General features: G+C 36.2%; 1 protein-coding gene across 8 annotated transcripts in view; it reads right to left on the bottom strand.

Moving 5' to 3' along the window:
* The window catches only part of SPEN (spen family transcriptional repressor), an 88575-nt gene that overhangs the window by 11355 nt on the left and 60378 nt on the right, over nt 1-16842 (bottom strand). For 4 of the 8 annotated variants that reach the window (XM_081488116.1, XM_081488112.1, XM_081488117.1 and 1 more), the window contains exons 4-10: nt 16163-16323; nt 14413-14613; nt 10596-10747; nt 7935-8060; nt 7465-7578; nt 6510-6623; nt 4234-4334 (exon numbers count right to left, since the gene is read on the bottom strand). In XM_081488116.1, the coding sequence (XP_081344242.1) occupies nt 4234-4334; nt 6510-6623; nt 7465-7578; nt 7935-8060; nt 10596-10747; nt 14413-14446 (641 nt within the window). In that variant the 5' untranslated portion in view covers nt 14447-14613; nt 16163-16323. The remainder of the gene's footprint in view (nt 1-4233; nt 4335-6509; nt 6624-7464; nt 7579-7934; nt 8061-10595; nt 10748-14412; nt 14614-16162; nt 16324-16842) is intronic. The other 4 variants (XM_081488118.1, XM_081488113.1, XM_081488119.1 and 1 more) reach the window with 1 other exon arrangement.

Below are 16842 nucleotides of genomic sequence, written 5' to 3'. Positions count from 1 at the left end.
AGAAGGAAATGGCAACCCACTCCAGTATTCTTGCCTGGGAAATTCCACAGACAGAGGAGCCTGACAGGCTATAACCCATGGAGTCACAAAGAGTCAGACACGACTCAGCAACTAAACAACGACCAAATCATTAGAATTTTACCATCCAATACCACAGCTACAAACCACAGGTGGCTACTAAGAGCTTAAAGTCTGGCTAGTCTAAATTGAGGTGTGTATAAAATACAGACTAGATCTGGTAGATTTGGTCTTTTTTTTTTTTTAAAGAAGATGTATACTTCAGTTATTTATTCAGATTGAATACATGTTGAAACAGTAATTCAGATAGACTGGGTTAAATAAATTAATTACTTTTCTGTCAAGAGATAGTCTTACCACAACTTGGGAAACAAATGTATTGTTTGAAAAGATAGATTAACAATTTAACTAAAATCTTTCCACCTCTGCAACCTCTACCTCAATTCACAGTTTAAAAAAACACATTGGGGGCCAGTCTCCCTGGGCTCAGTCTTTCACTTATAAAATGATAATGCTATTTAAGAATCAGTTAAACAAGAAGGTTAAATATGATGAAACTTTGTAAAAACTTTCCTAACATAATACAAGGCACATACTTGGCCTTCAGTAATTGTTACTTTTCCCCAACCTGCCAACTAACAAATTATGTATTATAAGCTGTGTGAGATAATTCCTTAATTGTAAAAGAATTCCTTAATTGTTAAAGTGACATGACCCAGTGCATTCAAAATAGGATTGAATTTACATGCAAGAATGTGTATGGTGTATAAAATGGAAATTTACCTGTAACAGAGGCCAATTCCTTTACTCATGTTCACGTCCTATTTTTGTTCTTTCAAACAAGTATGAAGCCATACTCAGTCTACATAGTACTACTAATGGCAGCTCAATGAAACATAATGAACCTTGAACCTAAGCCTCTAAAAGCCTGAGCTTTTGTCTTCCTGGCTCATAGCAGGTACTCAAATTTGTTGAAAGAATGAACCTTAGAAAAGTACGTCCAAGTTGCTACTGGGCAATGTTCTAACCCATTTTCAACAGCAAATGAAGCATCTAGACTTAGCATTCAACACTGGAAGCATCAATAGCACCTTATTATATGCATTTATACTGAACTCTGTCATTTCAAAGAGAATCATTTATGATATTTCATTTAATAGGATAACCAATTCAAGATGATCCTTCTACAGTTCCACAGGAATCAGATTCTTTGCCTCAATACTGGCCAGCCATTTTGTAAAATTATGCTGACTTAACCCATTACCACAATAAATACAAACTCCAAGGAAGCATCACTTTCACATGTAAAGGAGAACACACTATAAGCTTCCTTTTTTCCTTTGATCACACCACGGCTTACAGGATCTCAGTTCCCCGACCAGGGATTGAACTCAAGCCCCTGGCAATGAAAGTGCAGAGTCCTTACCACTGGACCACCAGGGAATTCCCTAAGCTTTCTAATATAAAGTGGTTAAGACACCAAGAATGGCCGTAAGTTTACCGCCTGCATTAAAAGTAGGTTTAAAAATGGCTTCCAGGTATTTTCTAAAATAAGCAAACTAAAACTATGTCCAAAATGTGAAAGAAAAAAGTTACAGAAGTCAAAGGTATATATGTAAACATTAGTGCTACACTGTTCAGTTTAATAAATGATGATTTTGTACACATTTTGCTGGACTCTACCAAAAGAAATGAGTGTTCCTGCCACCAAGGAACTCTAGCAAGAGACAATAAAACTGTACACCAGTACCATGTACAAAAGGCAGGACCCAGAGGGACTTTGAAAGGTCAGGTTTTCAGAGAATGCTGTTCCCATGACTACACAATATCCAAACTACCATAAGTAGGTGAGAAGTTCATCTAAAGCATAATGTGACCCCATAAATTTGTGCTGAGAATCACTTTGGCGACCTGTAAGACTCAATGCACTAGCAGGTAAACTAAATATACTGGGTTTATTTCCAGCCCAATCGCTTCGGAGCCTGTGACCTTATCAGCAAAGTCATCTGATCGTCAGTTCTTACTGTAAGTAACACATGAGAAAAGTCACAGCCCTATTTCCCTGACACTGTATTTAAGGGAATAAAAAATACTTTTAAACTGCAGAGCCCTACGAAAATGAGTCATCACTTGCTTTCTTGAGCTGAACTGTCATTAGGGGGTAAAGCTTTTTTTTCCCCCCACTTATTCATCAACTATTGAGTGGCGTGACTTCCTTCCACTCTATGGAAAAGGCAACGATTCTTAAGTTCTACTGAAAGGAATGCATTCCAGAAACACCGCCATCTAAAACCAAATGAGGCAAAACTGGGTCACAGTGAAATCCCACACCCTCATGCTTCCTACTTTAGAGATTAAACTCCATTCAACAGGGATAAATAACCAAAGAACAAAGCCAGAGCCAGCTCATCAGTAAAATGAATTAATTTGAGTGGTAATATTCAAAAATTAACACCCACATAACATTATCCAACCCTCACAAGACACTGTTCTCTGAAAAATATTGAACATACACACAGAGAATTTTAATGAAATTTTTATGTCTTAAGTGCCACTAGATCATCAACACATTTTCCACTCACTTATGGCTAAGAATTCCTACAAGCACTTAAAGTATTAACAATGACCTCAGATTGCGGGGGTGGGGATGGGGAGGATGGAGAATCCTCCCTATAGAGGATATGTAGACTATGTTCTTACATATGTTCATTCTCTTTCTCTCTCTCACACACACAGAAAAATTTAGAATGTGGACTCCAACCCACTAGTGGAAAAAACACTGAAACTTTAGAAGTTCAACCTTTTGGAAATTTGGCTGTAGGGGACATTTTTCATTAAAAAATCGCCCAAGTATTTAATGACCATTACACTCTACACCATGAGGAAATGAAAAAGAAATATATACCTTCTTTGATTTAAACAAAAATGAAGTGGCAAGAAGAGGTAATAAAAAGGGAATGCATTCAATAGGTTTCTGGGAGCATGATCAGGATTTGCCTCATCCATGTCACAGAGCCCTTTTATACTTGAACTTGAGTGTCTAAAAGCATTTCTCAAATAGTCTTTTGTCTAACATGTATCTACAGGGGTGGCGATCTAGTAGGAACATTCCAGGAGACTTAATCACAGAGGCAAGTTTGGACAAACAGCTTTATCATATGGATGATAGCTTCCATTTTCAAATGTGATCAGCTTTTGAAGAACCTAGTGACATTGTCAGGGTGTTTTAATATATGTGGTCTAAAAAAGAATTAATCATCAGTTCTGATGCAATTTTAAGCATTAGCCTGATTTAGATGGTGACACCTTAAATGCCTGTGAACTGTAATGGTTCCTACAATTCCCAGAAGCAGCAGAAAAAATATCAAATACCACATAACCATGACTGAAAACATTAACAAGGATAAGTAAGGTTTACTTTATTTTTTGCCTTGCCATGTGGCTTGTGGGATCTTAGTTCCCGGATCAGGGATTGAAACCAGGTCCATGGCAGTGAAATCAGCAAGTCCTTCCACTGGAAGGCCAGGGAATTCCCAAGGATTGTTTACTTTCTACATAGCTAAAGTTACTAATTTATACAACTTTGGCTTTCTGATTCACAAATTATTTAAGAGATCTGAATTTAAAACAAAGCTCTTGATAGTCTTTTCAAAGTTCTTTGTTCTTTCAGTTAATTCTATGAGCTCATGCTGCTGCTAAGTCGTTTCAGTCGTGTCCGACTCTGTGCGACCCCATAGATGGCAGCCCACCAGGCTCTGCCATCCCTGGGATTCTCCAGGTAAGAACACTGGAGTGGCTGCCATTTCCTTCTCCAATGCATGAAAGTGAAAAGTGAAAGTGAAGTCTACATGGTGACAACTTGGATGTTGTCATTACTAAATACACTGGGCATTTAATAGTCTATAATGCATTTCAACATGTTTAATTTAAATGTGTAAGGCAAGACGATTTATACATAAAGTTATAATCTGGAAAAGAGTAACTCTTTTAATGAGTATTCTCAGGGAGAAAATGTAGATAAGGTTAACCCAACTCCCATGAGCTACATGAAAAATCCATTTTTAATGTGTTTCCATACATGGGGATAATAAAAGGGTAAGTTTAGGGTGAATGAGAGTAGCAATAAGGGATGAAAAACAGAATTTAATCCCATCTAAATTTTATGTACTAGAAATTTTAAAATTCAAGCTATGCTGATAGGTCGAAAATACATACCTTCTTTCCACTAACATTTCATAAAAGTCTCTAATATCTTGACCAGATTTTTCCATACAGTGATAAAACGCCAGCTGACTTTCTCGATTTGCAAAATCCACCTTAAAAAAAAAAATGAATAGCAGGTGTTTAATGCAAGTTTCAGATTTCAATGATGGAAAGTGTTACCAAATTTGAAAACTCTTCTTCTGGATAAATTTCAAGAAAACGTAACTTAAATCTCATTTAAGTGAAATAGTCCTCATAACTAAAACTGTATTTTTTTAACTTGAAAACTCTCAAATTCTACAGAAATCTTGATAAAGAATTATAATTTAAAGTTTCAGAACCCAATCCTGAAGAAGCGGAGAAAGCAAAATCAAAAAGTGAAACATACCTATCAGGATTCTAGGCCATTAGTAAAATAATCAGACCAACTAAAGCTAGTAATATCTTGTGAAAAAACAGGCTTACAACCCAACATTCAAAAAACTAATAAGATCATGGCATCTGGTCCTATCACTTCATGGCAAATAGATGGGGAAAAATGGAAACAGTGACAGACGTTATTTTCTTGGGCTCCAAAATCACTGCAGATGGTGACTGCAGCCATAAAATTAAAAGATGCTTGCTCCTTGGAAGAAAAGCTATGACAAACATAGACAGCGTATTAAAAAGCAGAGACGTCATTTTGCTGACAAAGGTCCTCTAAGTCAAAGCTACGGTTTTTTCAGTCATCATGTATGGATGTGAGAGTTGGACTATAAAGAAAGCTGAGCGCCGAAGAATTGATGCTTTTGAACTGTGGTGCTGGATGAGAGTACCTTGGACAGCAAGGAGATTAAACCATTCAATCCAAAAGGAAACCAACCCTGAATATTCATTGGAAGGACTGATGCAGAAGCTCCAGTACTTTGGCCACCTGATGCAAAGAGCCGACTCGTTGTAAAGACTTTAATGCTGGGAAAGATTGAATGCAGGAGAAGGGGCAACAGAGGATGAGATGGTTGGATGGTATCATTAACTCAATGGACATGAGTTTGAGCAAACTCTGGGAGATAGGGAAGGACAGGGAAGCCTGGCATGCTACAGTCCATGGGGTTGCAAAGAGTTGGATATGATGAGCAACTAAACAACAACAACATCTTATACATAAATTTGCTGGAACCACAGTTAGAACATAAAATACGGAAGAACATTTAAACTTTACTCAATGGGGCCGCAAAGTCACTAAAGTATGATATTCACCATCTGCTGCTGCTGCTGCTGTGCTAAGTTGCTTCAGTCGTGTCCGACTCTGTGTGACCCCACAGACGCAGCCCACCAGGCTCCGCCGTCCCTGAGATTCTCCAGGCAAGAACACTGGAGTGGGTTGCCATTTCCTTCTCCAGTGCATGAACAGGAAAAGTGAAAAGTGAAGTCGCTCAGTCGTGTCCGCCTCTTCGCGACCCCATGGACTGTAGCCTACCAGGCTCCTCCGTCCATGGGATTTTCCAGGCAAGAGTACTGGAGTGGGGTGCCATTGCCTTCTCCGATTCACCATCTATCAATATCTAATTTTAAAAAGACTGATTTCAATCTAACCATAAGAGTTATTCAGTGCATGCTGCTGCTGCTACTAAATCGCTTCAGTCGTGTCTGACTCTGTGCGACCCCACAGACGGCAGCCCACCAGGCTTCCCCATCCCTGGGATTCTCCAGGCAAGAACACTGGAGCGGGTTGCTATTTCCTTCTCCAATGCATAAAAGTGAAAGTGAAGTCGCTCAGTCGTGTCCGACTCTTCTCGACCCCATGGACTGCAGCCTACCAGGCTCCTCCGTCCATGGGATTTTCCAGGCAAGAGTACTGGAGTGGGGTATTAAGTGCATAAATTCCTTGAAACTCTAATGAACAAAAGTTTTTAAATAAAAATACTTAGACAAAAGATCATATTTTCAGTGATTACCCACTCTTTAAGAGAAGAGGAAAAAAGATCAAGAGAGGATCATTCAAGAAGCTGGACTGACACTTGGAGCTCCTGGGAGTGCAGCCTGCACTGAGAGCTCACTCGTGAGCACCAGGAACCCAGGGTGTAGGGAAGCACACTTCCTCAAATGAGGATTTTTAGGGAAGGTTCTGTGGTAACGTTTTAAAAGACTCTGTGTCCTTAAGTAGCCAAATGTAAAAAATGTAATATCGCCCTTGAAAACTGAGGACATCTACTAGATGTGCTGTAAGGCAACAAAATGCCAATCATTAAAAGGTTGGGATCCAAACAGGATTTTGTTTTGGTTCTGCTTAAAGTCATTCTGCACACCTTTATTTTATTCCCACCGATTTTCCTCCCCTTGGTCTCTTTTACAGCTGCTTGTGCATATTCAATTTCATTGTAAAGAACCAGGGCCATGCCTTTTAAGCGATCAAACACCACCTGTAAAAAAACAAAACATCAGTCCCAACAAAATCCTAAGTCACTAACACACTGCCAAGAATAAATATATATATTTTTTATTCCAGAAAAATATTTGTTTTTCCTGATGATGCATGTTATAGTGAAAACACAACAAAATGTCGTAGGAACTGTTTTTAGATTTGTGGATATTGTGGCCTGAGGTATATTGTTTTTATTTTGTTTTTCTGTATTCTACTTTTTCCACGTTGACTGAGTACTGTCCTATATTAAAGTACTGACAAAAAACCACCAGACCAAAAAACTGTTTCTCCATACAACAAAAGCTACACTTAAAGAAATGTCAAAGTTATGCAACATACCTCCCACAATGTAAAATCTGCTTTTAAGAAGTTAAAATCTTTACCTTCACATAATGGAATGGGGTCCAGAGACCCTTTTCCTGTTATGTTTGTGAATGTTACACAATACTGGTTGGATGAATATTCTGTTGTGTGTTTTTGAAAATTATCATTTTTTTAAAAAATCAAATCTAATTACATATAAGTGTGAACGTGAATAATTATATAACCAGACTAATTTTAATGAGATAAAATTATAGAAATCCCTAAGCAACATTCTATTTAACAGTATTTTGCAGACTGGTTCCAAAATTAATCATTTTGATGGGTTTGATATAGTTTTTTCAAAATACTCATATCATAAGCAAGTGCTTGCTCTTCTAGACCAAATTTTGGAAAAAAGAATTTTAATGTATGAGTTACTAAAGAAAAGTCAGCACTAGAAACTGGGTCTGAAAGGACAGAATACGAAAACAAAGTCAGAAGTAACTTAAAGCCACATACCCAAACCTCCCACTTACCTTTACCACAGACCCATATCGGCAGAAATGTCGTGTTAAATATTGATCTGACACATTTGAAGAAAGCCCGTCTAACCACACACAGTTTGTAGGCATGCTCTTTCCAAAACCCAGCTGAATACAAAAAGCAAAATTTCTATTAGTTAAGCCACCAATTATTCAACAACAAAAATTGTGAAAAAACTTGTATTCTGTAGGAATCTTATCAAACCACCACCTCAAGTGGGAATCATCAAGTTAAAATCAAACAAAAATTTACACAAAATTATCCTGCCTGGCTAAGTGAGTATTAATTCAGTTTATAGTATAACAGGATAAGGAAGCAAAGAAGTTTATTACCTTTATGGTTATCTAACTGTACTATTGCAATTTTAAATAATTATATATACCAAAAGAAAACACCTCCAAATCTTGAGGAAAAAAAACACAGCAAATATTAACAGCATAGTAACTTATGTAAATTCCTTTACCTTGAGACGATTATTTCCAAGGTATTCCCCATCCATCTTCTTAATAGCCTTACAAACGCTGGCAATGTCACAGTATTGCAAGAATGCATACTGAGGGACTCCATTTACTTTCTTAATATCAATATCCTGAAAAAAAAAACAATGGATGGATACCACTTAGTGATATGCCAATAAAAAATAAATCACAATAAACCAAGTCCATATGAACTACATGGTTCTCAAAACAATCAGATTCCCCCCAAACCACTTGCTTAGTTACAATTATGCATCTTAATGCAACTGTAAATAGCCTAAAAATCTATTCAACACAACATTTGTAGTCACAAACCATGAAATTCTTCTCACATGAAGCTCTTTGCAGAAGAGCAACTGCAGTGCAACTCAAAACTCAAAATTTTAAATCCATAATACCTGTGTTAAGAGAAATTTATGATAAGAAGTAAAAGGTGGCCTATTTAATGAAAACCTAACAAATAATTCCCTTCTGCAATATCTAAAATCCTTATTAGGGGCAAGTCATTTAAAATACAGCATCTGGGAAGAATAGCAATGATAAAGAAGTCAAATTTTCAAAAAGTGATTTAAAATATGCAATCTTGAATCAGAAGATTCATTCTATTATATATCTAACTGAATCAAACCTGGTGACTGATAAATGTGGTAATAATCTCTCATACTCAGAATGAATGGACGATATAAATATCTGAACTACTCTGTGAAGATGCATTAGAACACCATCCCTGGACTAAAGAAACACTCTACACAAAGAAATATCCCCATTTCTTTGGAATGCTCAAAATCTGCTGTCACATTTGACACTCTGGTCCTGCCTACTTAGAGGAGGTAGTGAAAAAACCTGGCTTACACATGAAAATGGTCCAGAGAAACCAGACACTTGGATGGCAAAACTTGTACTTAAACAATAATGAGCTGGGCCATATATTGCAGATTATGTATTGTGATTATCTAAGCCTCCTTAAGGGTCACAAGCCAATAATCAAAACCTGAAACAGAGCAAAATGAGTAATGCATTTAAAGAGCTGTTTGATGGGTCCTTTTAAAAAAAAAAAGCAATAATTTTTACTCAAAATTTTTCTAAGTAATGGTAAATGGAAGCTGTTTTCATCATTACATAGAATGTAGTAACTCAGGATAGCTCCATTTAAATTTTCCAAAGAACAATGGTGGGCTGACTCACTAAAAAGGTTCTGTTATAGCATAATCTGTTATCAATAAGCAGCAGACCATGTTCCCAAGATTTGTATGTTATTTAAAACAGTGACAATCATGAGCAACTGCAAACAAGATAACAGTTTTCAAATGGAGTACTGACATGTCCACCTTATTGACAAGCATAGCTCTTAAAACACAATAATCATTCCATTTTTAGCAACCCTGGTGATGAAAATATATCCACATGCCCAAATTCAACTTTTTATACTCCTCCAAAATTTATGGTAGCAGCTACATTCAAATAAAAGTATGTTTGAAAATTTTATCAATTCATAGTCTCACAAAGCCAAAAAACAAATAACAGACTGTGATTTAAAGACAGAAGAAGCTGTAGCCCAGATAGGTAACTGAGCGTCTAGTCACTCATCTAGGTAGGCAGTAGAGCTGGCATTAAGAATATACATTACCCTCACAAAAATAAGAGAACTTAAATAATCAGAAAAGAAAGATGAATGTTTTGTTGGTATCTCTCCCTAAACAGCTCCTCTGTTTTTGCTTCACTTCTGCCAACCACTTCAATTTCTTGTCTTAAGCCCCTAAAGATGAAGTTTTGTTCAGCCACAAGCACAAATAATATTTTATTCACAAGACTAGGTTATGCCACTAAAAAATATTAAGAATCTTTTGCTTAGAGCATTAGTGTATACGTAAGAATGGACAAATGGACATCATATATACACAAACCTAAAGATGTACAATAGCTGTTTCTACTCAAACTATTTTTTTTTGCTCTCCAAAGTCTAAATATATTACTTTCCTCACAATTATTAACTGTGAAGTCCTAGAGAAAGTCTAGGAAGACAAGTAATTTTCCTATTTTTTCAAACACAACACAAAACAGTATACCTAAGGATACAAAGCTGTAACCAAACTATTTTCACTATAATTTGACTCAAGTTTTAAATCATGGAGAACAGAAAAATCCTTCTATCTCTAAATCAAACAATGACTTGTAAACAGATTCTAATTAAAACTTCAAAACAGAACCAAGCTTCCAGCATGACAACCACATTCCAATAATTCCCAAGGTACTTCTAATGTGCATTGTGATAAAAAGAATCATATACTAATCTGCTGCTGCTTTCTTACAGACATGTTTTCTCTTCCAGATTTTCCTTTCATCCCACAGGACTAGAGATGGCATTAAAACAGCATCCAATGGACAAAGATAAGAAAAGTGGAAAGGAAAATACATATGTAAATAAAATAAAGACAATTATATATTTTTACATACACACACAAAGCAGTCCCTGATGAGTTTTCCCAGATCATCTTTTAGCAGGAGTTAAAACACATAGGACAAATGAGAAAAATATTCATTATACCATCTAAATACATTTTCCCAAATATAACCTGCACTTATGCTGTATGTTTTATGACAAAGATTTAAAACTGTTTTGTTTAAAAAAAAAAAAAACACCAACATACCACAATTTCTCCAAAGCGCTGGAAGATGTTGCGAAGATCATGGTAAGTAGTGGTTTTTTCAAGGTTACCAATAAAAAGAGTTCTTGTTGCTTTGGGGTGAAATTCATCTATCCTTTCATCCAAGGGGCGAAATTCATTTTCACTTTCCGTTTCTGTAAGTGGGGATGGGCAGAGAGTGTTTTAATGTTTACTCATATATCATGGGAAAATCTACTTTAAGAAATCAAATCTCTGATATATGGGGCTTAATTCTCATGTAATATGAAAAATCATATATACCATCAGAAACAGCTCCAAAGCAAAAGAAGAATTCAGAGGCTAGAAAAACATGTCCAAAAAATTAAGAGAAACTTAAAACCTTGATCTTTCAAACAGAAAAGTAGACTGAATTTCCATTTCAGTTGATTTGTTTTGAAAGATAATCACTATCACAGAAATAGGTTTTAACCCCCAGCGGAAAATGGTAATTATTTAAGCCTAATCTTAGGTTTTAAAATTATGTAGTAGGCTCTGAATGCAGACTATAAAACTAAAATCCTAAAATCTGAAATAAACATGAAATTCAGCTCAAAATAGTCTAAGTTTCACTATTTGTTTTATTTACTTTTCAATATTTTATAAAATATTTAGCATTTTATGTTTGTGATACCCAATTATCTAAATACAGCAATTTTTAGATACAAGAATAGTAACTGTATGAAAACTGACTGAAGTTAACGCTTACAAAATATCTTCTTTTGGCATGGTACCCAGTGACAAATAGAAAGAGGTTAAATGACTCTTAAGGTTTTTGTTTCTTATGATCAAAGCCCTGGTTCAATGTCTAACTCAATCATAGGCTTTCTCTGAAGTTCCATTTAACATGGGATGGGCTTTTCCTCGTGGGTCAGATGGTAAAGAATCTGTCTTCTATGTGGGAGACCTGTGTTTGATCCCTGGGTCAGGAAGATCCCCTGGAAAAGGAAATGGCAACTCACTCCAGTATTCTTGCCTGGAAAATTCCATGGACAGAGGAGCCTGGCGGGCTACAGTCCATGGGGTCGCAAAGAGTGGGACACGACTGAGTGACTAAACAACAAGAAGTCAGGGACTTTCAACGTTTTCTGGATAACAATCATAATATGGCCTGTATGATATCTCTCTCTTTTTTAATGTAAAATAAAGCCATCCAAAAAAGTTAGTATTTAATCAATTTGACTAAAACAAAGTGTTCATTAGCTCCAGCCACATTACTGATGATGTCAACAACAACAATGATATTAAAAAGACTCAACTTCTGAGCTGCTGGGTGAACTACGCCAGAATACATTTCACTCCTGATTCCAGTTTAATAGCTCTAATGGTAGCAGAGCTTAGTCTCACCCTATCATCAGAGAGTATATACTTTCAGTCAGATGGACCCAGAAACTGCTCAGTGCTCATTACACTTATCTTTATCTGCATTTTCATCTTATTTCACAGGGGGTGTGTCTCATTTTAAACTCAACAAGGTCTTCTTAAAATTATCTAGGAGAGTACATACTTAGAAATATTTCACTTAAAAGGAGAAAAAAATAATTCAGACACATCTTGAGATTTGTACTTCAAAAGGCAGAAATCAGGGGAGTTCCCTTGGCCTGGTGGCCTAGTGGTCAGGATTCTAGACTTTCACTGCTGTGGCTCAGATTCAACCCCTGGTCAGGAGAACTAAGATCTCCCAACCCTCATAGTATAATCGAAAAAAAGAAAAAGCAGAATCAGAATGATAAAGCATGATTTGCAACCATTAAAATTTACAATGACTTCATTTCCACCAAACAGCTCAGTAAAAATTTCGGAGTGTGTCTTTCAGCCTTCATGACTGGTTTTAACTCTTATTGCCTACACATCACTGAAATGTTGAGGGGACTGTGATGTTGCGCAGCAGAGGAGTTAAAAAGCACAATGTTTGAAGCTACCAGAGGTCTGTTGGCAAAGTTGGGTTTCCTGGATTTGGATATTTTTAATTCCAAGAGGTCTCTGACCTAAGGAAGCAATCAGCTCCATACATTTCAATATAAAACATTTATGACAACCATCCAACAGCGTAATTCCAACCAAATGTCCTTACACAGCTTTCAAATAACCCATTCAACTGGTCTTTCAATGCTGTCCCATTTGGGAAAAGTACCTTTGGCTTTCCTATGCTTGAACCAATCCAACTTCTCAACATCTTCAATGAAAGAAAAGTGAAAGTGTTAGTGGCTCACTAGTGTCTGACTCTGTGATCCCACGGACTATAGCCTGCCAGGCTTCTCTGTCTAACGGATTTTCCAGGTAAGAATATTGGAATGGGTTGCTATGCCCTTCTCCAAAGGATCTCCCTGACCCAGGATCAAACCCGGGTCTCCTGCATTGCAGGCAGATTTTTTACCGTCTGAGACACCAGGGAAGGTTAAAAAAAACATCTCAACATCTTCAGTGGCTGGTGGTTAATGGCCAGTTAACATCCTGGGTGTTAACTAATTAGGTAAAATGATTTTTTTTTTTTTTTTAATCTTCTGGTCATGCTGTGCAGCATGTGGGATCTTAGTTTCCCAACCAGGGATGGGACCTGAGACCCCTGCACTGGAAGCACAAAGTTTTAACCACTGGACTGCCAGGGAAGACCCCAAATGTTTTTTGTTTTTTTTCACTAAAAATCTCAAGCTAAGCCCACTACTCGGAGATTAGAAAGTCACTTATTGATATTGCCCCTGAGTTAGATACTCATTAATTAAAAATTACATATGTATATATGGCTCTAAAAACTTGTACAGATTATATGACATTCTAAATATTATTCCTCAAAGTCAGTTCTGACTGTTTAAAATGTGTCAAATAAGAACTCCTGAGCTGCCCTTAGCCCAGTATAAGTTAGGGCAGTACATCTCAAACTCCAGAGAAGGAAATGAATGTGAAGGCATAACTTATATTAACAATTCCTTTGAAAAGATAATATTCCTTTGAATTCCTGTGTTTTACCACAAAATGAAACACATTTTATAGTCTTCATTCTAACAACTCTGTGCCTGTTTTAATATACAAATAACACACACGCTTATCAGAGAAATTCTATTTTTTTCCTCTTAGTTGTCAAATAAAATGAATATTCCAAGAAAATGGGCTATGTTTATCCTATAAATTCCACTCCAAGTCTCACTCTTAAGTTCAACTGTCCCACGCATACATTATGCGAATGCATAAAGTTAACATTTCTGCTCATTCCTCTATAGATTTACTCACAAGTAAATCAGGGGTTTTAAAAACTTGAGTACGCAAATTCTAAACCAGTAAGTGAGGGTAGGATCAAAGATCTGCATTATAAACAAGCACTGCAGGTGGTTCTGAAACAGGAAGAACACTGACCCACGTCACGTCTGACAAGACTTCCTGCTTTAGAATAGACAAGCCTTACAGGTAGGTTGGAGCAATATAACGTCCCCTTGAAATTTTCAATGGGCTGCATATACTCAATCTGTCATTATCTTTCAAGGTCATGGAAACTGGAATAACAGGTCCAATTTGTGCAGAGCATAATACAAACAAAACTGGTCTAACTAGTCCCTCAAATTGATGTAGTCTGCTTTCTAATTTTGCTGTCATTCTCCTAGGAACTACCACCTTATCTCAATCAATTCAATCCTTTGGGGGAGGTGGGATTCAACAAGGGCCTAAACTGCCTTTTACAAAAACAATCTTCACGCCTTCTGAACCAAAACAATCTATTTTATTAAGCTGAGCAACAACTTAATAGACAACAGCTCTTTAAACAGAAGACACTGAAAGTGTGTTAATAGAGCTGTCTCTTGTCTCTTACCCGGCCCTATCCATGCTGTTACTTCAATCTGCATGCCAAAGAAAAGTTTTCCTTTTGATGCAGTCAACGCTTTTTCTTGGTCCTCTTGCTGCCGAAAGAATACCAGACCATATCTCTCTTCTGAAGTTCCATGTATCTGCACTGAAGTCACCTTTCCAAATTTCTTAAATTCATGGAAAAGGCCATCTTTAAGGCTTGTATCTAAACCATCAAACAAAAACAAGTTGCTCATTTTTCTAATACAGTTACAACTCAAAATGTAAGCTACTGAGTCTTTAACCTGACTTTTGACCTAACTAGCATTAAAACATTACTTTTTCAAATTAAACCACTCAAAAGATGCATTTGAGAGACTACTGAACAATTCTGAAAATGAACTGGGTGTTAAAAGATATTACTGGTTATCTGCTAGGTAAGAATGATATAGCATGGTTACTCAGGAAAATACTCCTATGTACAGATCTTTTAAGATAGCGTGAAATGATGTAACAGCAGGGATTCACTTTAGGATAAAAAGGGAACAAGAACAGGAAAGAATAAAGATGGAGACAGTTACAGCAAGTGTGGCAAAACACTGATGATTTTTAAATCTGGTATGGAGTAAGGGAAGTTCATTTTGCTATTTCTTCTACTGTGGGTGAGTTTAAAATTTTCACGATAAAAACTTCACATACATATATATGCATGTGAAAACTTTAAAGACTTGAGAAACAAAGCCATATCTCTGGTTTTCCATGCATCGTGCTGATGATAAAACTGTGTAGGAAATGGCATATAACAAGCTAAACAACTTTAAGGCCTTCTAGAGATGAATTATACTATCTGGAAGTCTTGTGTTAATTAGTTCCATTATAAAAATTAAAACGGTACAGAAACACAAGCCAATTTTAACCCCTGTCCATTCCTAAATTACAAAGTAATCAAATCAAAAGCTCATCAACATTTGTATCTCAATAGTCTCTATTCATAAACCTGGTATGTAGGTTTCACAGGCTATTTTAATAAATAAGTAATCACTGAAATGCACTTAGCAAGACATACTTAGTTTGGTCTTTGTTGGTCTGACCATCTACTAACAGTTGTTTACATGCTCAATATATGCCTGATATAGCAATAAAAATACATTATAGCCAAATGTCAAAAAAAATCGGAATAAAAATTACAATAGAGCTTTTAACTACATAAAGTTATTATTCATGACTTTCTTCATTTAAAATGTCAACATATTGAAATGGGTTTCCTAGCATAATTTTTTTATGTCCAAGTTATTTCACAGGGCTCCAGACCACTATAAATCTAACTAAAAATAGTGTTTCTATAATTTCATTATACCAAATTTTTCCTAATATAAAAATATTTAATCCAGAAAGCATTTTTATTCAAAATGAACCATGCTTTCTTTATATAACATGCGCCATACAATCTTCATGTGTGTACATGCATACAATATGCATAATAATGTATATATATGTATATATAATTAGGTACAAGTAACATGCAATCTTACATATGTAACAACCTAGAAATTATATAAATTATAATCACTTGCTTTTTATTACATGGCATTAAATATCAATGAACTACAAAAAGAAAAAGGAGTCAAAGCTGAAAGACAAATAGAAAATATCACCAACACAGTCAGAATAAGAGAGAGATATTTAAACAAAATCTATACAATGTAGAGAATATAAGTTGCTCTCTCATTCCCCAAAAACAGCAGAGAGGAAAGTACAGTAATACAAAATTTTACCTGTAGAACGCACTGGAAGATTCTGAACCTTGATCCCAAAACTTTTACGGGGCTCATCTTTGTCCAGAGACAAAAGCAACTGGGAAGTGGGTGCTGGGACTGCTGCAGATTGAACCGATCGGGCTGGAGAATCATCACTTGAACTACTGCTGGAATCAGTGCTACAGATGGGCAAAGAAAAAAACAAACAAGTGAAAAAACCAACAAAGAATCACATATAAAACTTCTTATAGTCAACAAGTAGCAATCATTAAAAGGTCTAAATTTCAGGTCTGGGTTTTCTGGATACCCTGCTTTCTCCACATCTATTTCATACTCTACCTTCAGAGATGGCAGAGGACAGCAAACACTGGCCTAAGAATGGGGAAGTAAAAGTAACAATCTTTTACCACCACAGGCCACCAAAAGACAAATGTTTTGTTCTGTGCAAAATCTGAACAATTTTTTCCAAATAAAACAAGACTAGTAAACACACATGACACACATGTTAATAAAAGAGTGGATATACGAGTTTGGGATTCAGAGATGTCTATTTAAATCCTGACTCAGACATACAGCATGTATACTTGGACAAGTCACTTAACCTCTTGCTAAGCCTTAGTTTCTACATTTGTAAAAATGGAAATAATAATAGTACCTATCTCACAAGGTTAAGAAACAAAAAAACACACAGGTTTAAG

Source organism: Giraffa tippelskirchi, chromosome 5, assembly GCF_054371585.1.
Source record: "Giraffa tippelskirchi isolate mGirTip1 chromosome 5, T2T-mGirTip1v1.2.pri, whole genome shotgun sequence".
Lineage (NCBI taxonomy): Eukaryota > Metazoa > Chordata > Mammalia > Artiodactyla > Giraffidae > Giraffa > Giraffa tippelskirchi.
Note: the sequence above shows the minus strand (reverse complement) of the source record. Positions and strands in the feature narration are given on the sequence as shown.